This window comes from Scyliorhinus torazame, chromosome 7 (assembly GCF_047496885.1).
Source record: "Scyliorhinus torazame isolate Kashiwa2021f chromosome 7, sScyTor2.1, whole genome shotgun sequence".
NCBI lineage: Eukaryota > Metazoa > Chordata > Chondrichthyes > Carcharhiniformes > Scyliorhinidae > Scyliorhinus > Scyliorhinus torazame.
In genome coordinates this window covers 84,791,129-84,818,668 of record NC_092713.1, presented here as the reverse complement: position 1 = coordinate 84,818,668, position 27,540 = coordinate 84,791,129, and the positions used below count along the sequence as shown (strand labels likewise).

Sequence of the window (27,540 nt, the reverse complement as noted above, 5' to 3'; positions counted from 1 at the left end):
CTAAGAAATCGCAGCGGTTGTACTCTGATAAAGTATTTCAATTATTTATAATGCTGATAACTTTATTTTTAAAAGCTTAGATTCTTATAACTTCCTTCCGCGTTGCTGTCCTGTAGTTCTTGTCGGAATAAGCAGTTAATTAAAATTGTATCTCTTTCAAAAAGACATCCCCCCCCTCCCCAAAAAGGATTGTTGCTCCAGCAGTCAAGAATCAACTACTGTTTAATGTGTGAATTCAGAAGTTTGAAGTATATCGTTTTAGGTAGTAAAATTGTATCTGTTGCATTGTTTATAAACAAATGTGGTAATACTCTTCTGTGGGACGTTCTATAACGTTGCAGGCGCTATATAAATACGAGTTGTTATATGGCTTAATATAGTTCCACGTTTTTGAAGTCAATCTTTTTATCTTTGGCATGTGACTATTTTGTACAAGATAACGATAAAACGTTACAAATTGAATGACAAACAGACCAGAAAATCGAAACCGTAATTTCTAATTCAATTTTTTAAATCGTCAGTAATGACTAAAATTTTATTTCAAAACAGTTTTCCAGTGAAATTTAGCATTCCACTTAGTTCTTGTTTTTTTTCTATTTTCTACTGAATTTTCACGCAGGACTAAGGAACTTCTGGATGCGTGAATTGAGGAACAATCAACTAAAAATATAGTTCACTTACACAAAATTCAGACGTTGCGAATAAGTTATGAATCACTGTTTTGTCAACAATTCTCTGCGTTTTAAAATAAGGCACCTAAAGTTACATAACTTGCAACATAGTTGTTAAAGTACGGGTATCCATTACAGCCCTCAATAAAGCTTACAATTCTCGAACACCGTACTTGATGTGACCTTTCAGCCTTCACTGAGGACTTTAATTGTAAAGTTTAGCACAGTGGTTAGTGTTACCATTTCGAGCCCAAAATTATAATCCTTAATAACCAATCCCTCTTCTCTGAATTGCGACTCTTACATAGGACAGTGCTCATCTAACCGTTCAGTTTTTGGTTACGAAGGATTATAACAGTCGAAAACAGCAATTGATAAGGAGCAAAATTGTCACAGATTATAATTCTCCAGGATGCGAAATCTCATGCACCTAGTACATTGGTACTTTAAAATTAAAAGTATGAATTTAAGATAAGGTAAAGGTATTTATCCCAAATATATTCTTCAAATTTCTTATTTCATTTGTCCTTAATCTGAGTTGTGTGAAGTCCCTAATATTTGAATGGTTATAAAGTTGTCTTATTTGGGCTTCTGAATTGACCCATATATTAATGCCTCAAAACTTTATAGGTCATATGATTAGTAGCAGCACTAGAAATGAAAAGCAACTGTAGTTTCTTGGAGTTAATCAGTGGAGATTTTGACAGTAAGACTTTGGCACCAAATCATACTGTATGTTTAGACCCTTTGAAAAAGAAAAAAAGGTGAAACTGAAACACCCAATACTATTTTTGAGTAGTGTGATGAACTTTTGCCAAAGTATGCTTTCATTCTGAATGTTTTACATAGCAAGTTTATAATAAACACGTGCATTTGTCCTGTATCAAGTATAGAACAGAAAGAGAAACTTGACCACAAAGGACAGTTCTGTACATCCTTGCCACTATATGTACTTTCAATATTCAGATTAAAGATTGCTGCAATAATACTATATGTCAAGAAAACAATTGAGTACAAAATAAATGTCTTTTTCAATACTTTATTCATACATTCTTAAATATAATTGAACTTTTTCCAGAAGTTCTCAGAAACCAACATAAAAAATTATATATTTTATTACAAATGGTAAACTTAGAGTCTTCCAAATCTCTTATTTACAAGAATATATTGGGGTTTATCCCAATAAGCAACATAAAAATAACTTACAAAGGCTATCGCTTGAAGCGGTTATGTTTTGTTGACAGAATAATTTCTCATGAAACAAAACATAGTCTGTACAATTTTTCAAGGCAAAACTACCTCAAAGCTTTAACGTCCCTTAACTCCCTCCCACGCCCTTCCCCTCATTACACTACATCAGAAGCGATCTACTCTATCGCAGTTTTTAATTCTGTAATACTGGATGATCTTGAACTGTTTCGGTCCATGCAAGACTCGGTCAGAGTAAAACAATGACTCGATATGTTTCCGCAAACAGCATTTCAGTTATACTGTTGTTTTCATTACATCAAGCACAGTCCTCCACGTTTTCCTCCGAACATGCGCACTCAGGGCGCAATCAGGACTTTTCCGCTGTCTTGATCTATTTAATTCAGTCCTCTTACTCTGCATTTGTTCACCAATAGTTCTCCCTTCAAGTTCTTGAATCAAAACGTTTGCAGCTGCTGTGTTAGCATGAGTTGGCAGCCGCTGTTTACGTGATTCATAACTTTCTGCTTCAGCTGGGCAACCTGCTCTCGCAGCAGGTTTGCCGTGGACGCCAGTTCAGAGTTTTGTGCCTTTAAAGTCTTCACTTTATCTTCCAGCCTGGCAATTCTCTCCAGTTTCCTTTTCCGGCACTTTGAGGCGGCGATGCGGTTTCTCATTCGCTTCCTCTCCGCCTTGATGCGCTCCTGAGACTCCATGTCAATAGGAGACAACGGCGGGGTCTCCCCGGGCATTTCGGGCACCGTCTGAGGCTCTTCCTTCAGGGCCTGGAGTCTGGGATGCTGCACAGGCATTTGGTGGTTCATCGGATGATGCTGGGGTGCTGTATAGTTCATATTGTTGGCATTGTAGTTAGGCTGCGGGGTGAGGGAGTTAGGATTAAAATTGTTGAGATTAGCGTAGACAGGAGGCTCCTGGTGCAAATTTGAATTGTAAACAGTACTTGCACTGGGCAGAGAGGCGGAAACCGCAATCGCCGTATTCACAGACGGAGTTGAACATGTCACGCTGGGCAGGATATTCTGTTTATGAAGTTCTTCAAGAGCTTTGACAAAGCCTTCGGCAAAGCCCTCCTGTTCGTCCGTGACATTTCTCGGGCACAGGAACTGGGTCGGTGTAGGGGTGGTGGTGATCAGCCCATTGCTGGACTGAATTATAAGACGTTCAAGTTCAGGTGATGCGAGTTTGAGAAGTCCCACGTCCGGAGACGTTAAGATACCTTCACTGTTCTTGTTCCTCAGATGGGGTTTCAAGTTGCTGGCTGGATCAGACAGATTCAAAGTCATATTTTGTTTCAACATTTTCGGACTGTATCCATAACCACTGTTCTCAGGCTGTGCAAAAGCTGCGTTGAGTGCATCGTCGTGGTAGAATGGCTGTTCCATCTTCGTAGACATAGAATACCGATGGAAAAAAAACTCGATACAAAGTGTTTCAAAATAGAGATGTAGCAGAGTTCTTAAAAGAATTCAGACAGGTCGCAGGGTTACTTGTTCAACTCGCAAGTTCAAAAATAAAAGTACTTTGGGAAATCAGTTGATATTTTTTCCCCCAGTAAAATCTCCTGTATTCAGTGAGAAAGCTCCCAAAGCAAAAAGTGCGCAAACTACCAAGTTCCTTCAGCTTGTTTCACACTCAGCTCTGGGCACTTGCAGCGTGAGTCCCAAGCTTATCTGCAACTGGTAATCCACCCGAAATAGCAATGAGGTCATCTCGGCCTCTTCCCATTGGCTAATCATTACGTATGGGCGTTTTAGAATTTGCATGTCGGGCTCGGTTTCTATAACAACACCCCAGAAGATTCTAACTATCGCGGTGCATGACGGGCTGAGGTAATGCCGGAGCGGAGCATCATGGGATGACGTCTTTATTTTGAAGATCCAGTTACCCGCTTAGGTGCACATCAGTGGAGTGGCGGGAAGTGTTCTCGTTGGACAGACGTGTCGGTTTTTTGCGAGAATAATTAATATAATCCGCCATAATTCCTGCCCTTTTATCCCATTCCTACATTCTGTCCACCGCCCCCCCCCCCAGTTGTATTCATTTACGGCGATACTGATCTTGGGAGGGCGGCGGCGGACTGATGTGTTAACCAAACCTGAAAGTTTTTAAAGATTGATGTAAGCTTGAGCAATAGGAAGCTGCTTCTGACGGCGCTGAGCCACTCGGAAGGCTGAGGGGGCGGGCAATGGCGTGCAGCGCCGTGGTTTTTGAAAGCGGCCAACATTCGAACGCAAACCGTCAGGCGCGAGAGCTGGGGTATTATGACGTCACCCCTGACGGATGGCCGAATGGGCCAATGGGAGCGCGCCAACCGCGAGCTTCCCGCCAATGGCAGCGGCGCCGAGGCGGGTCTCCCGGTCAAGTTCGGTTGACCTGAAGTTGACCGTCTGCGCTGGTGAAATGGATCCGAATGCCGGCCGGGCGGCCTCTTTGCTATCCGCCATCAGTAACGCGCTGCAACAAACGCCCAGTGAACTATCTTGGGGGAGGGGCGGTGGAAAGACCAGCACTGTCCTTCACTACTTGCAAATGCTAGTCAAATCTTGGTGTGAACATCGCCCCTTTAAGGAACTGATGAAATGGCCAGCAACAGGCCGAGTCGTGCTTTGCCCTGACGGCGAAGTGGCTGCAATGCTTTTAATCAGCACATTGATTTATCTTTCGGGAAAATGCAGTTATTGTCAATAACTAATGCTGTGGGAGGGCTGTGCCCTTGAGTTCACTATGTATGTTTATCTAGCAAGGTGGTTATTGCAATAGCCCATCGCCTGAAAGAATCATGTTTAATGTGGGTTTTCTAGAGTATTTTTTTTTGGGGGGGGGGGGGGGGGGAGAGAGAGAAACCACTATATTCTCGGGGCTGTAGGGGATTTTCTTTTCTTGCCGAGACTGAATCCATCTTTCAGCCACAACCGCGTTGCTAAATAACCCACCCAACCAGTGAAACTCTGATCCAAGGAGGGTAAGACAACAGGCGGTCTTGCTCCGTACTGAATTGTCTGAGCAAAAATGCGACCAATTTAAAATCTTGTCTGTCCTCTGATGTGTTTGCTGAAAGTTCGCGCGATTCATGTGCAGTGATCGCAAAGCAGCTTGGTGTATTTCTGCAGGGGATTTGCTTTTAGATTAGTCGCTCATATTTTACGGTGGGGATATTCCTGTGCAGCATATTGTAAAGACTGCTCGTGCAGTTAACATTGGACTACATCTTAATTATATGTTGTGGATCGCCTACAATTTAGTTTGTGATCTTTATCTGTAAGTAAGTATATATGTGGTTGCAACTCACATTTATGTGACGCCTTCAACATGGAAACTTGAGTATGGTCCACAGGGTCAGTAAGTAATTTTACGATAAGGCTTTGTGCTCATGTCTAAACCTATCCCGACTGGATGTTTGCGCACTTTCACTTTTAGCAAGCAGGAGGAAGAGCATTCATTGGGCGATAAGTCCATCGTAGTGGTATGAAATAAGTGGCCCAGTATAGACCAGGGTTCAAACAAGGAACCTAATACATTTTATAGATTTACAGATTCTCCAATCTGTATTCCCCTGGCTGGGGTTCAATATTTTAGGCCTGTGTCATGTCTTACAATAACTACAGTAATTATTTTTTAAAGTTTTAGATTACAAGCAGATCTCAGAGAATGGGTGTCATAATTTGTTCGTCAACCTACCCAGATTTAAATTCTTTTGACATTGTTGTAATTAATCCAGTTTGCCAGGGAACTATCGGATTTGGATTGTATTTGTAGCATAATTTAAAACAAATTTCTGATACTTGAGCAATTGATGCCACACACACAAAGACAAATTTCAAGACAATTTTTCATGTTGGGCTGCATTTACTGATTTTGAAAGGCCATTAATGGTTACTTTTTATCAATGTTATTATACTGCTGTTTAAATTATGAAACTAGTATAAATGTTAAATAGGGTTTTTAATTGGAATGAGTTGGTTTTTAATTATTTACAAGCTCTAAGAAACCCTTTTGTAGGAGAAACTTGATGTTACCAACCCTCTGGAATCAGTTTGGGAGATGGAGGGTGCCCAGTAAAAGTGCCACCCTCCTCAGATACTTTTTGGTCCATTATGATAATTGTTGCCCCTGCGGCAATGGTATCACCTGTGCTCACCAACCCTCACCCACCCACCCATGCCTGCCTAACTAGCCCATTAGCTCAGGCCCCACTTACCTGGTTGTGAGGATGCTCATCCGTTGATGTACTCTCCTGCCCCAGCATTAGTCATTTGTCCTGGTGGTGCGGCTGACTTGGGGGCCCTGTCATCTGTGTAAAATTCAGTTCATTTTGTATTGATGGATATCCTGAACACAATGAATGAAAAATGTACTTCAAGCACATATCTTTTTCTTGAGTATAAACTCAGCCTATGTTAAACATTCTAACATTTTGCTCTTGACCTGAGCGCTGTAGAATCATTAGCTGTCCTCAAACAGAAGAAAACATTCATTTTAGATGGGATGGTAAACATGACAGTAATTATAAATTGGAGATAATGATTAAATAATTCCACTAAATAAAACTATTTGAGAAATAACCCTGAGAGGAGGAAGATGCACCAGTTATGCTACCTTAATGTGCTAAAGAAATACTACAGCCAAGAGCCTAGTCAACCAGTGAGTGCCAGAGAGTAGAAATAACCAAGGGCAGCCAGGTGAGGTCCGATGGGGAGGAGGGACTGGTTGAACCCTGACAGTTATGCTGGCAAACACCGGTATTCTGGAAGACTAACTCTCTGATAGAAGAGCAGCAGAAGGATGTAACAATGCTGCTTAGGAAATGTGACAAAATCTGGAGGGACCATCTCCTGTGGATACTGCTGTCTGGTAGAGCCCCATCCATTCCTTGTCTGCAGCTGTTGAATGGGGGGTGGTGGGGGGCTCCACTCTGCATCATTATCCCATCTCGTAAGTAATATCTAGCACTCAGACCTGGGCAGCCTCTGCCTCAGAGCAGTCCGTCCGTCATGCATTTCAATTTGGGTGCGTGCTGTGCTTCGATTTAAGGAGGATTGCCTGAACACCACCTCCCCTTCAGATAGGTGTTCTTAGGTAGCCAGACCTCCAGCTCATCTATCTGGGGGATGGCTCCTTCTCATTTAAACCTGTCTGTCTGGCTTGGGACTGAGTCACTCTGCAGTTGGTGAAAGCCCCTGAAACTTCCTCCTCTAGCTGCTTGGTTTTGTTTGGTTTAGATGGGGTTTTTGGGTTATGGGGATAGGGTGGAAGTGAGGGCTTAAATGGGTCGGTGCCGACTCGATGGGCCGAATGGCCTCCTTCTGCACTGTTGTGTTCTATTACTGATGGGTAACGTTAGGGTTTGTCGAGCTAATGAATCTGATTCAATTCTCTATCTTTTTGAGCCTGTAATTCTAGTTTTTGCAGCTGGCACGCTCAAAAGTCTCTTCCCTTTCAAACTTCAGCTTCCAGTCTTCCAGATGAATTTTGGTTACGACAACCTGATCTGTTCAGATTCTGCTGCTTGTATCTGTTCTGATTCTGGAATGAGTTTCAAATATTCAGCTCGGATCTTTAGGACCTCATCTTGTTTTAAGCTCTATGTTTTAACTATTCTTTATTTAAGGACTTTAATTGTTTCCCAGTTAAGTCCTCCTGTTTCACAATCCTGTTTGCACCACAACTAAGCAGGTTACGTTCTGGTGTTTGTGCATGAAAAAGTGCTGCTGTGTTTGTTGTAAAGACAATTTCAGCTACTGAACATTCACCTGTTTTTGGCTTGCAATTCCTTCTTTGAATTGATCTGGCTGGTTTTAGTTGATAATTGATTCAAATCTCAGAATGCAGTGCCCAATTTCTGTTACAGATCAACGAAGAGAGAGATAGACCAAAACCTCCAATTCACTTTTCTTTCAGTAGTTCTCCACCTCCTGTTAGTGTGTGGTCCATTCGAAATGCAGCAACAACAGGCTTTCTGGATTTAATCAAGGGGTTAAACTCACCTGTTCAAAACAGGTTGAAGGAGGCTTTTAAGACACTTTCAACCTCACAGTTCCTGGAAAGGCAAGACAACACATCCTTTCTTTTGCAGCGGCGATGTTGTTGCTGGTGTTCTACAGACTGTCTGGACTTTCTGTTTTTGGATAAAAGGACTTCAAAATCAGAGGGCAGTTTTGATCACATGATGAATGGCCATTGATATATGTGGAAGGTAAATTATCTTCTTTCATCATGAAAAAGGAGTTTGTCACATGATCAAAAGCCATTGGTATATGATAAAAGGTAGATAGCAGTCTTTAGCACTGCATTGTGGATACTCAGTCTTGATAATCCTCCTTTGTTACGTGGCACAACCAGAGTCTGGGAGTTCATTGTCCTTGTCTTTTGGAGCAAACCTCGGTATTAGCAGGTGTGAAGTTCCATTAAAAAGAGACCCCTGTCCATTATAATCCAATTTGATACTTTCCAAAAAGCTTGCTAGGTAGTTGAAATGACAGTCATTTTAAAAGGAATATAGTTTTTAAATAAAACATATGATATCATCATTTTATGCACTAGCATGACACTGTTAATGTGGCATTTTAAACTATGCATCATATTATGTGTAATTTGTATTTCTCCCTCCCTCTGACTTTCTTCCCCTAATATTCTATTGTTGGAGTTGCAAACTCTTTGGGGGTATTCTTTTGTGCATAATTGTGATGATCACTTCCTACAAGCTGTGATGGTACCAGTATTCTTTGTCACCTTGACAAAGAATTCTGCTATTGGGATTTGGCAGCACTGGCTGAAATAAATGCTAAGAAATATTTGTGATGCATCTTTTAAAATTTTCATATAAAGAATTAATTAGAAATGTGTGCATTTTAGAGATGGGTTGCTTTTATCTTTGATAGTGGCAACTTTATTTTTGTAGATGCTGCAGACTATTATAATATATGCTTTATAAAGTAAATGTAATACTTTTTTTATAAAATAATTTTGATATTTAAAAATAGAAATAGGCCCAATTTTATTCTACAGAACAAGATGGAGTACTTTCCTTGTTGCACTGTACAAAACATAACTAATCAGGAAAGATTCTTTGTCCATATTTCAAAATTCTTTGTCCATATTTCAAAATTCTTTGCCCTTTTACACAGTTGAATACAATAATTAAGGCCGGCACTCCTATGTGGTACAGCGAGAGTGAAGAGCTGCACTGTTGGATGTGCCTTTGGATGAGATGTTAAGTGAGGCTCCATCTGCCTGTTGGGATGGATATGAAAAATCCCACTACACTATTTTGAAGAACAGCAGGAAAGTTACACCAAGGCTTTTTGCTTAGACTAGCTCAGATGCAAACTTCCCCAGTTGTATCTCTCTCTGAGACACTGAACTCATGATTACTTCCAAGAGTTCTCTGAACTCAGTTTCCCAACAGTCTTGCAGGATTTCTTACTCATCCCACCTCCATTCTGGAATACACACATTGACTGAACTGCCTTTCCCCATGATTCTGTGTCCTTGGAGCCTCGTTGCTTGCAGCAGCACAGTTTTGTCTACTTTATTTTTTTAATTCACTAAATTGCTCGCCCTTTTGTAACCCTTCACTTCAAGGGTGGTAAAACCTTACTAAAATAAATGTATACAAACAGTCTCAAGACTCCCCTTAACGAAGCTCAAAAAGTGCTAGGTGAAACCAGAACATGTTCCTCCTTTCTTAATATACAAATATAAATGAGGGCAGCACGGTGGCACAGTGGTATCACTGCAGTCTCACGGCGCCGAGGTCCCAGGTTCGATCCTGGCTCTGGGTCACTGTCCGTGTGGAGTTTGCACGTTCTCCCCGTGTTTGCGTGGGTTTCGCCCCCACAACCCAAAGATGTGCAAGGTAGGTGGATTGGCCACGCTAAATTGCCCCTTAATTGGAAAAAATGAATTGGGTACTCTAAATTTATTTTTAAAAATAAATATAAATTAAAGTTTTAGATTGCTCCTAACCACCTCACAGAACAAAATTAATGAAAAGGCGTCATTTTCTACTACAATCTCCTCATCACTATCTCAATTAACTTTTAAATATCTTGGGCTGGATTCTCCATCTCAGCGGCTAGTGCCGGCTGAAATGGAGAATTTGCAGGCATTTTACGACACCAAAATCCGGGCCGAACCCTCGGCGATTCCAGGACCGGTGAGGGGCTAGCAGCGGCGCCAGGAGAAACTCCCGGCTCCCGTGCTGAGAATGGCCGGGTCCGTCGCTGTGCACATGCAGCTATCACGCCACACAACATGACGCTGGCCGTGTGCGCACCTGACCTGCCATCCGCGACTCCACAGGACATTCACCCCAGCCCCCGTGGAAGCCCCCCCCCCCCCCCCCGGCCAGCAGCACGGTTCCCGGCCGAATATGGCAGTGCTGGACACAGTCAGCAGCCGCCACGCTGGGTTCCCGAACGCTCAGAGGAGACGTCAACCGCGCAGCCGGGAACTCGGCCCATCGGGGGCGGAGCATCACAGGAGGGCCTGCCAATGATGCACCAACACTGTTGCAACAGCATGCGCGACGCGATGATGCCATTTCGGAGGGGGGGTCAGAATGGATTACGATATCGGCATTGGGTAATGGAGAATCCCGGCCCTTATTCCAGCAGTAACAATGGCCTGTAACGTCCGAGTATTGTTGGAAAGTCACAGACCGCCGCCGATACTGGAAGAGAAAACTGCGCATTTACCTGCATGCAAAAAGTGCGATGAACTTTCCAGCTTCAGCGCAGCCTCAGGCGTCCAGGGTGACAGTCTGCACTGGCTCCAGTGTGGTGCAGTTTCAATGTAGCCACACACCCCTTGTGACGCATTATCCCCATAAGCCCACCTAACATTTGGACACTTGAGGGGCAATTCAACAAGGCCAATCCACCTAACCTCCACATCTTTTGATTGGGAGGAAACCGAAGCACCCAGAGGACACGTGGAGAATTTGCACATCTTTTGACTGGGAGGAAACCGAAGCACCCAGAGGACACGTGGAGAATGTGCAAACTCCACACAGTCATCGAAGGTCTGAATTGAACACGTGTCCCTGGCGTGTGACAGCAGTGCTAACCAGTGTGCAACTGTGTTACCCATGTTATGTTTTTGCCTTGTTTATTTCAATTATCTTATTCAATTATAATTATCTCTTAATTAAATATTGTGTTTTGATGTTTCAGTAAGACATTTGTAGAAGCTAGTAAAGTTTAATGGAAAACATTTATTAATAAAAATAATGTTATGAACACAATTTTGATATGTTAACATTTGATGTAACGTTTAACATTCACAGCTGCTGGATGGCACTTCCTTTGATAGCTACCACATCTTTTCCAAACACTTTGCAATAAAATATATATTTTTCACTTTAACACAATGGTCAGTGAAATATACTTTTTTTACTTGGACACAAGAGTTTTGTTGTCTTTCTGTAAAAAGCTGGAAGGGAGGGGTAGGGGAGGAAGAAGATTGCAATTGTTTATTATCACATGTACTGAGGTACAGTGAAAAGTATTGTTCTGCCTACAGTCCAGACAGATCATTCCATACATGAAAAAAAACATAAGGCAAACAAATACATAATGAAAATGCATCGACACAGGCATCAGGTGAAGAATGTAGAAGTGTAGAGAAGATTTGTGAAGAGATCAGATAAATCCATAAGAGGGTCTTTTAGGCGATGTAACAGCAGGGAAGAAGCTGTTTTTGAATCTGTTAGTGCGTGTTCTCAGACTTTTGTATTTCCTGCCTAATGGAAGAGTTTGGAAGAGAAAATAAGGTGGGAGGGAGGGGTCTTTGATTTTGCTGCCTGCGTTCCCAAGGCAGCGGGAGGTGTAGACAGACTCGAGGGATGGGAGGTGGGTTCGCATGATGGACGTGGCTGTGTTCACATCTCTGTACTGGAAGGAGCCACGAGCACCAGAATCAAGGTCATGATCATCTGAAACCAACTCAGCTAGGCCGGCCATGTGCTTAGGATGTCAAAGGCCTGACTGCCAAAGCAAATCTCCCAGCTCAATGAAGGATCCTGAAGAACAGGACAAAGGAAGCGCATCAAAGATACCCTGATGGTTTACCTCAAGAAATGCATCATAGACAGCAACACCTGGGATACCCTTGTTCAGAAGAGACAACCTGATTGAAGGGACACAATTCTTCGAGAACATCTGACGGCAAAAGGAGGCCCAAAAAGGAATACCCACGATGCAGAATCCCAGAACCGATCCCACCTCCCAGAAACACCTGTTAAGTATGCAGTCGAAGATGCAGCTCTAGAATCGGGCTCATCAGCCACGCAAGGACCCACAGAACCCGTAACACCAAGTTTCTTAAATGGACAATCATACCCGTTAGTGAATGATCGCCAAAACACTATTCATTATAGTTTATTTAATGAAATTAAAATCGTCATGGCAATCCAACGTTATTGAAAAATATTTCTTTCACTTTGTGAGTCCAAACTCACTTTATACAGTAAAGTACTTTTTAATGGAACGAACAGCTTCATGACAAACCAAAGCTAAAAATATATATACATCTTTATTTGCATTTTAAACATATTTTCTGAAATATTACCCCACCAAGACCATGGCTCCCAATGTCTCCTGCTTCCCATCGATGATTCCAGACCGAGAAAAAACAGCGCACATAAAGAAGTGTAAGAACTTGTGTAACATCGGGGCAAGGCGGCCAAGTTAGCCCTGCTCCTGGATTTTTCATACATCCGGTTCAGTGCAACGGTGGAAGGAAAGCAGGTGAAAAAGAAAGACTGAGGGCGCGATTCTCCACTCCCACGCCGGTTGGGAGAATCGCCTGGGCCGCCAAAATTTCCGGGGACGCCGGTCCGACGCCCTCCCGCGATTCTCCCAAGCGGCGGGAACGGGCCGGTCGAGTTTTGCAGGCCGGAGAATCGCCAGAGATACCCAAAATGGCGATTCTCCGGCACCCCCGCTATTCTGAGGCCCGGATGGGCCGAGTGGCCAGGCCAAAACGGCGGGTTCCCCCCAGCGCCGTCTGCACCTGGTCGCTACAGTCGTGGGCGGTTCGTGAATGCTGTGGTGGGGGGGGGGGGGGGGGGGGGCGAGGGGGGATCCTGCACCGGGCTTCACCTTGAATGTGGGGTGGCCCGCGATCGGTGCCCACTGATCGTTGGGCCGTCCTCTCTGAAGGAGGACCTCCTTCCTTCCGAATTGGTCGGGACCGAGGCCGTTCCGCGCCGTCGTGAACCTCGACGGCGTTCACGCCGGCGTGGGGGTGGAGAATCCCGCCCCGATAGTTTAAAAGTGGCGCGTTTCCAGTGCGCATGCGTGCGTCGGGACGTCCACAACATCCCTATTTGCAAATGCGGCAGAGAATCTCGGCAAACGAAAAATAGGGATGGAAACTGGGCCAATGTCTTTACATCACAAACAGGACTTTTTCACAAAAATCATATTCTACACATCCGTTTTGCTCCCAACATCCTTGTTACTCCATATTTGCTCTTATTAAAGCATCTGCTATGATATTGCCTCTGCCCACTTCTTGATGATTTTCAAACTATATGGTTGTAGCATTGATCTCAGATTCTTTATATAAAGACTTTGCAAAATATAAAGACTTTGCAAAAAAGTTAAGAGGATTACAGTCAGCATAAATAAAAGTCTCTGCAGAGTTCTTGGCTATGATGACTTCATTTGGTGGAGTCAACACCAAACTCAAAGTCAGCATTTCTGTTGCCAAGAATTTAACTTTTGAGAAAAGTAATTGAGATTCCATCTCATCCTCCCGGAATAAAATTGTACCAACATCTACATTGCTAGCATCAACAGCCAGTTTAAATGGCTTAGCATTATTCGGGGCTGTGAAAATCAGTGTAGTAGTCAGCAGAGCTTTCAAGCTATCAAAGCACTTTGACACTCCCCTGTCCATTCAAACTTCTTGGCTTTTGTGAGGGCCACGAATAATCCAGCACGAGTTTTAAGGATAGAAAGTAATAACATTTATTTACAATAACATATATATAACAGCAGCAGCAACTTCCCTTGCTGCACACTCCTTCCTGCTGGTTCCAAACTGGCCAGCTTTATTTATACACGTAGTTTACTAATGGTTTCTCCACCCCCCTCATTGGGGAAGCTCATACTCCCACAGGATTGTGGTATTGTCATTAGTCCCCAGGCAATGGTAAGCAGGCAGGTTATAACATTGGCTTTCTTTAAAACATTTGTCAGGGTGTAGCACAACAATTACTCACTCCAGTCGAGAAGAGATGAAATCAATCGAGGCTTTATTAAGCAAGACTTGTTCCCCAGCAGCTCAGTTACAGAATGCGGCTGCTGGGAGAACTCGAGCTCTTATACTCTGCCTTCAGGGCGGAGCCAGCAGGCGGCAGATCCAACCAGGACCCGGGACCTGTCAGCCAATGGCCTCTCGTCTTCACAGGTACCGTACTACCCCTAATACATACCACCACATTCACCCCTTGTTAAAAAAGAACCCGGCGGGGTGGTGGTCCGCATGGTGGTAGGTGTTTACAAAGCTGGTCCTGGAACTGATTTCGTACAGTGGCTATGCATTTAGCCCAACAGTTAACTATGTACAGGTTGTCAGAATTATTTACAAGTTCGTTTTCCTTTTCTTGTTGTGTCACACGGATTCCACGAGTCGAGCGGGTGCCCTGGTCGTCCTTGTCGATCACCTCAGCCCCGTTGGTGGTGCAGGTGCTGGCTCGGGCACTGTCGTCTCTGGGAGCGGTGCGCTGTTCGACCCTGTTTCTTTACTCCTGGGCGGGCACGGGAGGAGGACCGATCCACCCGGGAAGGGAGCGGTCGCGGGGTGCGCCGGTGGCAGGGAGGAGGTGATCGGTGTTGGGGGTGTGTGTGTGTTTCCGGCGGGCGCCAGGTCCCGTAGGGAGACCGTGTCCTGTCGGCCGTCGGGGTACGCCACGTAGGTGTACTGAGGGTTTGCGTGGAGAAGGTGAACCCTCTCGACCAAAGGGTCCGATTTGTGCGCCCGCACATGTTTTCGGAGCAAGATGGGTCCTGGGCTGCCAGCCAGGTCGGCAGCGACGTTCCGGAGGAGGACTTCCTAGGGAGGACAAGGAGGCGCTCGTGAGGCGTTTAGTTAGTGGTGGTACACAGCAGCGACCGGATGGAGTGGAGAGCATCCGGGAGGACTTCCTGCCACCGGGAAACTGGGAGATTTCTGGACCGTAGGGCCAGTAGGACGGTCTTCCAGACCGTACCATTCTCCCTCTCTACCTGACCGTTCCCCCGGGGGTAGTAGCTGGTCGTCCTGCTCGAGGCAATGCCTTTGCTGAGCAGGAACTGATGCAGCTCGTCACTCATGAAGGAGGACCCCCTGTCGCTATGGATGTACGCGGGGAAACCGAACAGTGTAAAGATGGTGCCAAGGGCTTTAATGACTGTGGCCGCTGTCATGTCGGGGCAGGGGATGGTGAAGGGGAAACGGGAGTACTCATTCACCACGTTCAGGAAGTATGCGTTGCGGTCGGTGGAGGGGAGGGGGCCTTTGAAATCCAAACCGAGGCGTTCAAAGGGACGGGAAGCCTTTATCAGGTGCGCTCTAACTGGCTTGAAAGTGCGGTTTGCACTCTGCGCAGATTTGGCAGTTCCTGGTGGCTGTACTGACCTCCTCAACCGAGTAGGGGAGGTTGCGGGACTTCACGAAATGGTAGAATCGAGTGACCCCCGGGTGGCAGAGGTCCTCGTGGAGGGCTTGGAGGCGGTCTCCTTGTGCGTTGGCACATGTGCCGCGCGATTGGGCATCGGACGGCTCGTTCAGCTTTCCGGGATGATACAAGATCTCATAGTTATAGGTGGAGAGCTCAATCCTCCACCTCAAGATCTTGTCATTCTTGATTTTGCCCCGCTGTGCATTATCGAACATAAAGGCTACCGACCGTTGGTCAGTGAGGAGAGTGAATCTCCTGCCGGCCAGGTAATGCCTCCAATGTTGCACAGCTTCCACTATGGCTTGGGCTTCCTTTTCCACTGAGGAGTGGCGGATTTCTGAGGCGTGGGGGGTCCGGGAGAAAAAGGCCACAGGTCTGCCCGCTTGGTTGCGAGTGGCCGCCAGAGCTACATCGGACGCGTCGCTCTCGACTTGGAAGGGGAGGGACTCGTCGATTGCTTGCATCGTGGCATTTGCGATATCCGCTTTGATGCGGCTGAAGGCCTGGCGGGCCTCTGTCGACAGGGGGAAGGTAGTGGACTGGATTAACGGGCGGGCCTTGTCTGCGTACTGGGGAACCCATTGGGTGTAATACGAAAAGAAGCCCAGGCAGCGTTTCAGGGCTTTGGAGCAGTGGGGGAAGGGAAATTCCATAAGGGGGCGCATGTGTTCTGGGTCGGGGCCTATCACACTATGTATCCCAGGATGGCCAGACGATTGGTGCTAAAAACGCATTTTTCCTCATTATAGGTGAGGTTCAGGGCGCTAGCGGTCTGGAGGAATTTGCAGAGGTTGGCGTCGTGGTCCTGCTGGTCATGGCCGCAGATGGTTACATTGTCGAGGTATGGGAACGTGGCCCGCAACCCGTGCTGATCAACCATTTGGTCCATCTCCCGTTGGAAGACCGAGACCCCCTTCGTGACGCCGAATGTGACCCTTAAGAAGTGGTAGAGCCGCCCGTCTGCCTCAAAGGCCGTGTACCTGCGGTCACTCGGGCAGATGGGGAGCTGGTGGTATGCGGACTTGAGGTCCACGGTGGAAAAGACCTTGTACTGTGCAATCCGATTGACCATGTCGGATATGCGGGGGAGAGTGCGCATCGCGCTGCGTGTACCTATTGATGGTCTGACTATAGTCTACGACCATCCTCTGCTTCTCCCCGGTCTTCACAACTACCACCTGGGCTCTCCAGGGACTATTGCTGGCCTGGATTATGCCTTCCTTCAGCAGCCGCTGGACTTCATACCGGATAAATGTTCGGTCCTGGGCGCTGTACCGTCTGCTCCTAGTGGCGACTGGTTTGCAATCCGGGGTGAGGTTCGCAAACAAGGAAGGCGGTTCAACCTTGAGGGTCGCGAGGCTGCAGATAGTGAGTGGGGGTATTGGATCGCCGACTTGGAACGTAAGGCTCTGGAGGTTACACTGGAAAACTAACCCCAAAAGAGTGGGAGCACAGAGTTGGGGAAGGACAGAAAGCCTATAGTTCTTAAACTCCCTCCCTTGCACCGTTAGGGTCGCGATGCAGAACCCCTTGGTCTCTATGGAATGGGATCCCGCTGCCAGGAAAATCTTTTGGGTACTCGGACAAATAGAAAGAAAACAGCGTCTTACCGTGTCCGGGTGGATAAAGCTTTCCGTGCTCCCAGAGTCGATTAGGCATGGCGTCTCGTACCCGTTGACCAGCACCGTTGTCGTTGCCGTTTGGAGCGTCCAGGGCCACCGAAGCCAGTCTCGGTTGCTGCACCGTGGCGCTTTCTTCCGACCCCGTGGAGCCGTCTATGCTGGGGTCCTTGGCTATCAGCCAAGATGGCGGCGTCCATGGATCGCACGCGGTCAGGGGTGGACGAAATGGCCGCCCCCATGGATCGCACGTGGCCGGGGGTCACAAGATGGCGGCTCCCATCCTCCCCTCGTGGTGTCCGGAGCCCAAGATGGCGGCGCCCGTGGGCTGCACATGGAGTGCTGGGGGGGTTGCGTCTGCTGTCCCCGTTCTCCCCTCGGAGATTGCGGCAACCCCCCAGGACTGGCACACCTCTGCGTAATGCCCCTTTTTACCGCAGCTTTTACAAATAGCTGAGCAGGCCGGGCAGCACTGCCTTGGGTGTTTCGCCTGCCCGCAAAAATAGCAGAGGGGCCCACTGGGATGGTCTGGTGCTCTAGCCGTGCAGGCTTGCGGGGGGGGTGCCGGGGAGTCGGTCGCAACGGGGGTCCACAGAGCCTAAGGGGCTGCTGCGTGGTCGGGGCCGTAGGCGCGGGCATTTTGTGAGGCCACGTCGAGGGAGGCCGCAAGGGCCTGTGCCTCTGTGAGTCCTAATGAATCTCTTTCTAACAATCTTTGGCGAATTTGAGAAGAAGTCATACCTGCCACAAAAGCATCCCTGATTTGGAGCTCCGTGTGCTCGTTTGCGCTCACCGACGGGCAGTTGCAGTTCCTTCCCAAAATCAAGAGCGCGCTGTAGAACTCGTCAAGCGATTCTCCGGGGATTTGCCGTCTCGTCACGATTTAGTGGCGTGCATAGACCTGGTTCATGGGCCGAATGTAGACAGCCTTCAGCATGGCGAGCGCCTTTGGGAAATCCTCCGCATCTTCGATGAGCGTGTCGATCTCCGGGCTCACCCTGGAATGCAGGACCTGCATTTTCTGATCTTCCATGGTCCGGCCGGGGGCCGTTCGAAGGTAACCTTCAAAGCATGCTAGCCAGTGTTTAAACACGGCCGCCGAGTTTGCTGCATGGGGGCTGATTCGCAGACACTCCGGGGCGATCCGGAACTCCATAGTCTTTTAAGCTTGCTTAATAAATTGTAGCGCAACAATTACTCACTCCAGTCGAGAAGAGATGAAATCAATCGAGGCTTTATTAAGCAAGACTTGTTCCCCAGCAGCTCAGTTACAGTATGCGGCTGCTGGGAGAACTCAAGCTCTTATACTCCGCCTTCAGGGCGGAGCCAGCAGGCGGCCGATCCAACCAGGACCCGGGACCTGTCAGCCAATAGCCTCACGGCTTCACAGGTACCGTACTACCCCTAATACATACCACCACAAAGGGAATTGCTGAAATTCGAATGACCTCCGATAGAATACACTCATATCTGTATACCTCAAAATCTATTTTTTTCTTGCGTAATTGAAAATCCAAGATAGCCCTTAGTTTTGTGTCTCAATGTGCTACTTATCCTTGTCCCAAAGTTTGACCCAAATAAGTCACTTTCAATTTGGAAAAACTCACTTTTTGCCACGTTTATGACCAAACTGACACTCTAACCAATCAGACAATTTGTTCAAGTGTAAATGTACCTCCCAAGTTTGGCTGCACACAACCAAATCATCAATATGTACAACACAGTTGTGAAATCCTTCATTGACCTTGCTCGTTAATCTTTAAACAGTTGCTGGTGCATTCTTCATTCTGAACGGCATGATTTTACATTGATAAAGTCCATCTAGAGTTACGAAAGCCAATCTTTCTTTGGCCATATCGATCAATGGAAATTGCCAATATCCTTTCAATAAACAATAACAACTTTGCCTGTCCAATCGTCTCAACAGAGTCTTATAATCATGGAATTGTTTAGGATGTGCCTTTTTTACCACAAAGTCATTGTGACTCATCCGGTTTCTGTACTATTGCAATAGGTGAGCTCCAGTTACTGTAACTTAGTTCAATAATGAATTTGATTTTTTTCCCTCACTTGGACTAACCTCTCTGGATTGAATCTGTAAGGATGTTGCTTTAAGGGTAAGACATACCCTGCACCAATTCATACAGTGCAGAAAAGGTCCTTCGGCCCATCGAGTCTACACTGACACGTGAAAAACACCTGACCTAACTACCTAATCCCAATTACCAGCATTTGGCCCATAGCCTTGAATGTTAAGATGTGCCAAGTGCTCATCCAGTTACTTTTTAATAGGATGTGAGGCAACCCGCCTCTACCACCACCCAGGCAGCGCATTCCAGACTGTCACTACCCTCTGGGTAAAACGTTTTTCCTCACATTCCCCGAAACCTGCCCCTCACCTTGAAATTATGTCCCCTCATGACTGACCATTCAACTAAGGAAAACAGCCATTCACTATCCATCCTGTCCATGTCCCTCATCATCTTGTACACCTCGCTCAGGTTGCCCCTCAGTCTTCTCTGTCCCATTGAAAACAACCCAAGCCTATCCAACCTCTCTTATAACTTAAATGTGCCACCCCAGCAACATCCTGGTGAATCTCCTCTGCACCCACTCCAGTGAAATCTCATCCTTCCTATAATGTGGTGACCAGAACTGCACACAGTACTCCAGCTGTGGCCTCATCAAAGTTCTATACAACTCCAACAAGACCTCCCTGCTTTTGTAATCTATGCCTCAATTGATAACGGCAAGTGTGACATATGCCTTTTTCACCACCCTATTAACCTGCCCTTCCACCTTCATAGGTCTGTGGACAAACACACCAAGGTTCCTTTGTTCCTCATAACTTCCTAGTGTCATGCCATTCATTGAATACTTCCTTGTCAAATTACTCCTTTCAAAGTGTATCACCTCACTTTTCAGGGTTAAATTCTAACTGTTACTTATCTGTCCATTTGACCATCCCATCTATATTTTCCTGTAACTCAAGATACTCAATCTTATTGTTAACCATCCGACCAATCTTTGTTTAATTCGCAAACTTACTGATTCTACCCCCCACATAGTCACCGATGTTGTGTATATAAATGACAAATAATAGGGGACCCAGCACAGGTCCCTGTGGTACACCACTGGATACTGTCTTCCAGTCACTAAAGCAGCCCTCTGTCATCACCTCTGTCTCCTACATGTAAGCCAATTTAGAATCCACCTTATCAAATTACCCTGTCTCCCAATCTCCCGTGTGGGACCTTGTCAAAGGCTTTGCTGAAATCCATATAAACTAGTCAACTGCACAACCTTATCTACGCACTTAGTCACCTCCTCAAAAGATTCAACCAAATTTGTTAGGCATGACCTCCCTTTAAAAAAACCATGCTGACCATCCCTGATCAAGCCTTGCCTCTTCAAGTGGAGATAGATTCCTTCAGAATAACATCATATATAGTCAAAGACGTTTTCCCTGGCCTATTGACACAAATCAGTTTATGAGCTTGTAATAGCTTTCTTAAGTCACCTCAACAGTTTTCTGGTAGATAGCATAATATTACATTTTTTTAGGCACCTCCATATTATCAAAGTATGCATGGATTTAGAATTTTCAACTTCTGATTCATTCTCAAAGTGCTCTGATATTTTTATTTCACTCGCTGCTTCTTTTACTACTGTAAACACACTCCTCTCATAACTATCTTCCTTGTCATAATATTGCTTTAACATATTAACGTGACACACACAGACTTTATCCTGTCTGAAGTACTCACTATATAACTTACAATGAGTTTCTTTTTTATTTGATAAAGTCCAGTGAACCTCACTTTTAATGATCCACCAAAGACAGGTGACAATATTAACACCTTATCTCTAGCGACAAATGTCATCCTTTGGCATTTTTCTCTGCTCTAGCTTTCGTTGTTGAGGTATTTCCAAATGCTCTTTGGCCAACTCACATGCTTTGGGTAACCTTTCCTAGAAATTTGACATGTAGGTCACAAGTGTAGTCTCTAAGCTTTGGTTTCTAAATTTTTCTTCAATTAATTTAAAGGTCTCTCTTACTTCATATCCATATATAGACGGCACCTATGACACAGTAGTTAGCACTGCTGCCTCACAGTGCCAGGGATCCGGGTTCAATTCCAGTGACTGTGAGGAGTTGCACTTTCTCCCCGTGTGTGGGTGGGTTTTCTAAGCGTGCTCCGGTTTCCTCCCAAAGTCCAAAGGTGGACAGATTAGGTGGATTGACCATGCTAAATTAGTGTCCAGGGATGTGGAAGTTAGGTTGTAGGAATAGGGCGGGGCAGTGTGCCTAGGTAGGGTGCTGTTTTAGAAGGTTGGTGTAGACACCATGGGCCGAATGGCCTCCTGCACGCAGGAATTCTACGATTCCATAATTTCAAAAGGACTGAATCGTGTGGAATCATTGAAAAGTGAAAGTCGCCATAGTCCCCAAGCTGCTCTCCCCTTTTTGAGAGAGGGTTGACTGGAGGTGATTTAACCTGAGGATCACCACACCTCAGGCGAGGGGCAAGGTTGAGAAGGCGGACCTTCCTGGATAACGTCAACCAGTACAGCAATTGAACCTGTTCTGTTGGCATTACTCCATATCATGAACCAACCATCTTGCCAACTGAGCGAACCAACCCCCTGCTGCTTAGGGGCATCATCAAGGGCATACAGTAAAAATGGAATTCCTTTATCCCGATCACAGGACATTCCTGACAATTGGCTTTAATAGTAGTCTTTAAAGTCTGATGCCATCTTTCTAATGCTGTTTATGACTGTGGATAATAAGCTGAAGACTTAAATTGTTTAACTCTCAAAGTATTCATTATTTCTTTGAAAATGTGTGACATAAAATGTGAACCTTGATCTGATTGTTTTTCTTGCTTCAAAGAATGAAACTAACTTTTCCACTACCATTTTTGTTGCAATATCCCCCAAAGGGATTGCCTCAGAAAATCTTGATGAAACATCCATAATTGTAGAACGTTACTGATTCCCACTTCTGGTTTTAGGTAGGGGTCCTGCACAATCTATTAAGACCCTGCTAAATGGTTATTCAAAAGCTGGTATAGGAATTAAGGATGCAAATTTTCCTACCACCTGCCATGTATAACATGTCTGGCAGAATTTGACCATGTTTTTCTGAAATCCTGGCCAATAAAAATCTTTCAATATTTAAGCCTGTGTTTTCCTAACACCCAAGTGATGCACCATTGGAATTTTGTGAGCCACTCGTAAAATTTCATTATGATCCCCAAATTGAACTATGACCTGATGAACCATTGCCCATTCCTCACTGGCTTGTATTTAAAATGGTCTCCATGGACTTCCGGTTGTGACCATGGGGACTTCCGGTTGTGACCATGAAGTGAGTGGTCACATAGGGGAGCTCCTGCTTAAAGTCGCAGAAAAGAGCTCTTTTTACCCAATACTGAGTGGAATTTTGATGAAAAGGCGTAGGTGAATGTTGGAGGAGTACAAAGAACAAAGAAAAGTACAGCACAGGAACAGGCCCTCCAAGCCCGTGCCGACCATGCTGCCCGACTAAACTACAATCTTCTACACTTCCTGGGTCCATATCCCTCTATTCCCATCCTATTCATGTATTTGTCAAGATGCCCCTTAAATGTCACTATCGTCCCTGCTTCCACCACCTCCTCCGGTAGCGAGTTCCAGGCACCCACTACCCTCTGTGTAAAAAACTTGCCTCGTACATCTACTCTAAACCTTGCCCCTCGCACCTTAAACCTATGCCCCCTAGTAATTGACCCCTCTGCCCTGGGGAAAAGCCTCTGACTATCCACTCTGTCTATGCCCCTCATGATTTTGTAGACCTCTATCAGGTCGCCCCTCAACCTCCGTCGTTTCAGTGAGAACAAACCAAGTTTATTCAACCGCTCCTCATAGCTAATGCCCTCCATACCAGGCAACATTCTGGTAAATCTCTTCTGCACCCTCTCTAAAGCCTCCACATCCTTCTGGTAGTGTGGCGACCAGAATTGAACACTATACTCCAAGTGTGGCCTAACTAAGGTTCTTTACAGCTGCAACATGACTTGCCAAGTTTCCCCTGGGAGTGGTATGTCTGCTGGTCACCAGACCTGGCAGAAAAAAGTGAGAGAATAGGCTGAAAAGTTGGAACAGGCTTCTGCAGCAGCAACAGCAACAGCCACTTTAAACATGCAGGTGGGGGAAGGGCTGATGCAAGCTGGAAGGCCCCAAATAGAGGAGCTGATGGCTTTTATCAAGGTGGAATTTCATCAACACAGGAAAGAAAGGCGTGAGGATCGCACAATGGCCATTGAAGAAGCTGTGGCACCCCTGAAGAGTTCTCTGGAATGGGTGGAGAGGTGTTTGGAGGTGCAGGGGTCATAGATTCGGGAGATCGAAGGAGTGATCTCGGACAACAGCGATCATGTGGTGGCTCTGGAGGCAGAGGTGGGGTCCTAGGGGACCTGTGTAAAATGTTGAAGGCAAAGGTGGAGGAGCAGGAGAATACCTCGAGAAGGCAGAACCTGGGAGTGCCTGAAGAAGTGGAAGGTGTGAGTGCCACGAGGTATGTCGCGAAGATGCTGGTGGGACTGGTGGCAGAAGGGGTGCTAGATAAGGCACCTAAAGTGGACCGATCGCATAGGTCCTAGAGGCAGAAGCCTAGAGTTGGGGAGCTGCCGCGGGTGGTAATTGTGAGACTCCACAAATGTGGGAGAAAGAGATGAATCTGCAATGGGCCAGGGAGAAGCATACCTGCGACTGGGAGGGGAATAACGTCTGAATTTATCAGGACATCGGAGTCGAGTTGGCAAAGCGGTGGGCAGGTTTCAACAAGGCCAAGGCGGTGCTGCACCAGCGGCAGATCAGGTTTGGGGTGTTCTACCCGACAAAATTATGGGTGACGTTCGGAGGTCGGGCGTATTATTTCAAAATCCCAGAACTGACCGAAGACTTCATTAAGGAGCATAAAATGGGGGAGAACTGAGCGGACAATGCTTGGGAACCAGGGTGCTGGCACTTTGTAATGGTTGGGAGAATGTTTGAAGTAGGTGTAGGGATTGAGATATTTTTGTCTTTTTTGGGGGGGGGGGCGGTTGCTGTTTAATGTTGAGATTGTAAGGAGTTGTAGGGGTGAAACATTTATGTGTGGATGGATGTTCCCATTCCCCCCCCCCTCCTGTTTTATGGGACTGTTTGTGTTTAACATTTGTTTGTTTGCTTTTGGAGAAGGCTGCCTGGATTCAGGAGAAGTCCGTGTTTCGGTGGAGGAGGGTAAGGTCAGCAGGGAGCCTTCCTCCTTGTGCTGAGGAGTGGGGGGGGGTGGGGAGAGGGAGGGGGAGGCCATTGGGAGGTGCCTTTGGACAGGGCAGCTGTGCTAACAGGTTTTGCTGGTGAACGGAAGTGAGGTGGTGGGGGAGAAGGCCGAGAGGGGTGGCCGGAGGGAGGGGGAAGTGGGGGGAGAATGCTGCAATGTGGTAAGGGGCGAGGGATGACATGGTAAGGGGTTGAAAGGGGTCATCTGGGATGGGCAAGGTATAGGGTGGAATTAAGGGGGCGGGAGTTAAGGAAGATGACAGATGGTAGAGGGGATTGGAGGCATAAGCCCCCTGTAAGGCTGGTAACATGGAATGTCCAGGGACTGAATGGGCTGGTTAAAAGGTCATGGGCGTTCGTGCACCTCAGGAGCCTGAAAGCAGGGGTGGTCTTTCTGTAGGAGACGCACCTCCATGTGAAGGACCAGGTTAGGTTAAGGAAGGGGTAGATCGGGCAGGTTTTTAATTCGGGGTTTGATTTGAATTCGAGGGGAGTGGCAATTTTAATGAGCAAAAATGGGATTTGTGAGTGCGAAGGAGGTGAGGGATCCGGGTGGGAGATATGTTATTATGAGTGGGGTATTGGAAGGGGCACCAGTAGTGTTGGTAAATGTGTATGCCCCAAATTGGGATGATGTGGGTTTTAAGAGGGGGTTGCTGATAGCGATCCTGGATTTGGCCACGCACCAGTTGATCATGGGAGGAGATTTTAACTGTCTCTCATGGAGCCGAAGGTGGAGCCCTAGGTTGATGGGTAGGGTACGAATGGTGAGGGAGCTGGGAGGGTTCATGGAGAGGTTGGGTATGGTGGACCCATGGTGTTTTCAGAACCCAGGGGGAAGAGAGTATTCCTTCTTTTCACACGTCATTAAGGTGATTTCGAGGACTAACCGTAGTAGCGAGTTGGGAGATTTTGGTTGAGGTGGAGGGGGCAGAGTATGTGGGGATAGTTATCTTGGACCATGCAACCCACTGGTTGGAGATTAGGTTTAGATCGGGACGAGAGCAGAGGCTGGGGTGGAGGTTTGACTCGGGGTTGTTGGCGGATGGAGTTTTTGTGATAAGGTGCGGTCAGCGATTAAGGAGTTTTGTTATGGGCCAGGATTTAGAGAACCCCAAAGTGTATCATGGAGTTCACCTGACCCACAACTTTTAATAGATTGTGGTATGGGGAGCACACGGCCCACTCTACAGGTGTGGTACAGCAGAAATGGAAAAGTATTTTTTAAAGCAAAACAATGTTTATTCTATGAACCTTTTTAAAACATTCAGTGAACATCTTAGCAACCATCAATTCAACTACAACCCCCAAAGAATACAACATTAAGTAATGCGTACGCTGTCCTTTGAACATCCAGAAGACATACAAAAAACATAACCTTTTACAGAAGCACGTTAGGTTAAAGTCACTACTCAGAACATTTATAATTCTGAATTCACCAATTGATCAAGAGATAGTCTTGTCATGGCAGAGAGATCAACAGTACTCTTGCTCTGTCTGGCTTCAGCTCCAACACTGAAAACGAAACTAAAACACACCCTGCAGCAAACAGCCTAAAACGAAAGTAAAAAGCTGACAGACAGCCCAGCTCCACCCACTCTCTGACATCACTGCAGTAGTAAACACCCATTTCTAAAAGGTACTCTCACTACAGATATTTATATATACACCCATTTATAAACACCCATTTCTTAAAGGTACTCTCACATGACAGTATGTGGAGTTAAATCAGAATGAGGAGTTGTTGGTGGCCATGTTTTGGGAAGGGCTGTAGGCAGTGGTCCGGGGAGAAATTATTTTGTTTACGGCTCGTGCGGATAAGGAAAGGAGGGAGAAACATGACCATCTAGTGAGCGGGATAGCGGAGGTGGACAGGGAATATTTGAGGGTGCCCACCATGGAGGGATTGGCGAGGAGGTAAAAATTGCAGCGGCGGTTTGACAGGCTGACAATGGGAAGGGCAATAGGGCAACTGCGTAGGGCAAGAGGGGTGCAATATGAGCATGGGGAGAAGGCGAGCCACATGCTGGCACACCAGCTGCGGAAGCAGGCTGCATCCAGGGAATTATTGAAGATATGGACTGGGGCTGGGGATGTGGTGTCAGAGCCAGGGAAGATAAACGAGGCGTTTAGGGAGTACTACCAGGGACTTTACGATGCGGACCCGGGGGTAGAGGAGGGGACATAGGGCGGTTTCTGGACGAGCTTGAATATCCCCAGGTGGAGGAAGCAAAGAGGCAGGCGTTGGAGGAGCCCCTGAGGCTGAGGGAGGTGCTGGATAGTATCAGGGGTATGAAGTCAGGGAAGGCCCCTGGGCCAGATGGGTACCCGGCGGAATTCTATAAGGAATTTGTGACGGACCTGGCACCACATCTGTTGGGGGTGTTTAACGAAGCACTGGAGAAGGGGGGAGTTTTAAAAATATATATTTTTATTCAATTTTAGCAAATTTTCAACAAACCCCCCCCCCCCTTACAGAAAAAGGAAAAGCATAAAACACACAGATCAACATCGTACACTTATATCGCGAATTCCCCCAATGTACAGCCCCCCCCCCATGAAACAATAATAAACACAAACCAGAAACCCCCCCCCCCCCCGCTCCCCCACTGGGTTGCTGCTGACCACCTCCTAATGTTCTGCAAGAAAGTCTAGGAACGGTTGCCACTGCCTGAAGAACCCTTGCACAGACCCTCGCAAGGCAAACTTTACCGTCTCCAATTTAATGAACCCTGCCATGTCGCTGATCCAGGCTTCTACGCTTGGGGGCTTCGCATCCTTCCACTGTAGCAGAATCCTCCGGCGGGCTACCAGGTACGCAAAGGCCAGAATACCGGCCTCCTTCGCCTCCTGCACTCCCGGCTCGTCCGATACCCCAAATAATGTTAACCCCCAGCTCGGCTTGACTCGGGTGTTCACCACCTTAGACACAGTCCTCGCAAAGCCCCTCCAAAACCCATCCAGCGCCGGACACGTCCAGAACATATGGGCGTGGTTTGCTGGGCTCCCCGGGCACCTCACACACCAGTCCTCTACCCCAAAAACCCTACTCAACCTCACC

General features: G+C 46.5%; 1 protein-coding gene across 1 annotated transcript; it reads right to left on the bottom strand.

Annotated features, from left to right (window-relative positions):
* Nucleotides 1-1,694: 1,694 nt before the first annotated feature.
* Nucleotides 1,695-3,564, bottom strand: jun (Jun proto-oncogene, AP-1 transcription factor subunit). Its single transcript, XM_072511002.1, has one exon. It carries the CDS (start codon nucleotides 3,272-3,274, stop codon nucleotides 2,318-2,320), a length of 957 nt encoding a protein of 318 aa, XP_072367103.1. The 5' UTR covers nucleotides 3,275-3,564; the 3' UTR covers nucleotides 1,695-2,317.
* Between the last annotated feature and the right edge of the window lie 23,976 nt (nucleotides 3,565-27,540).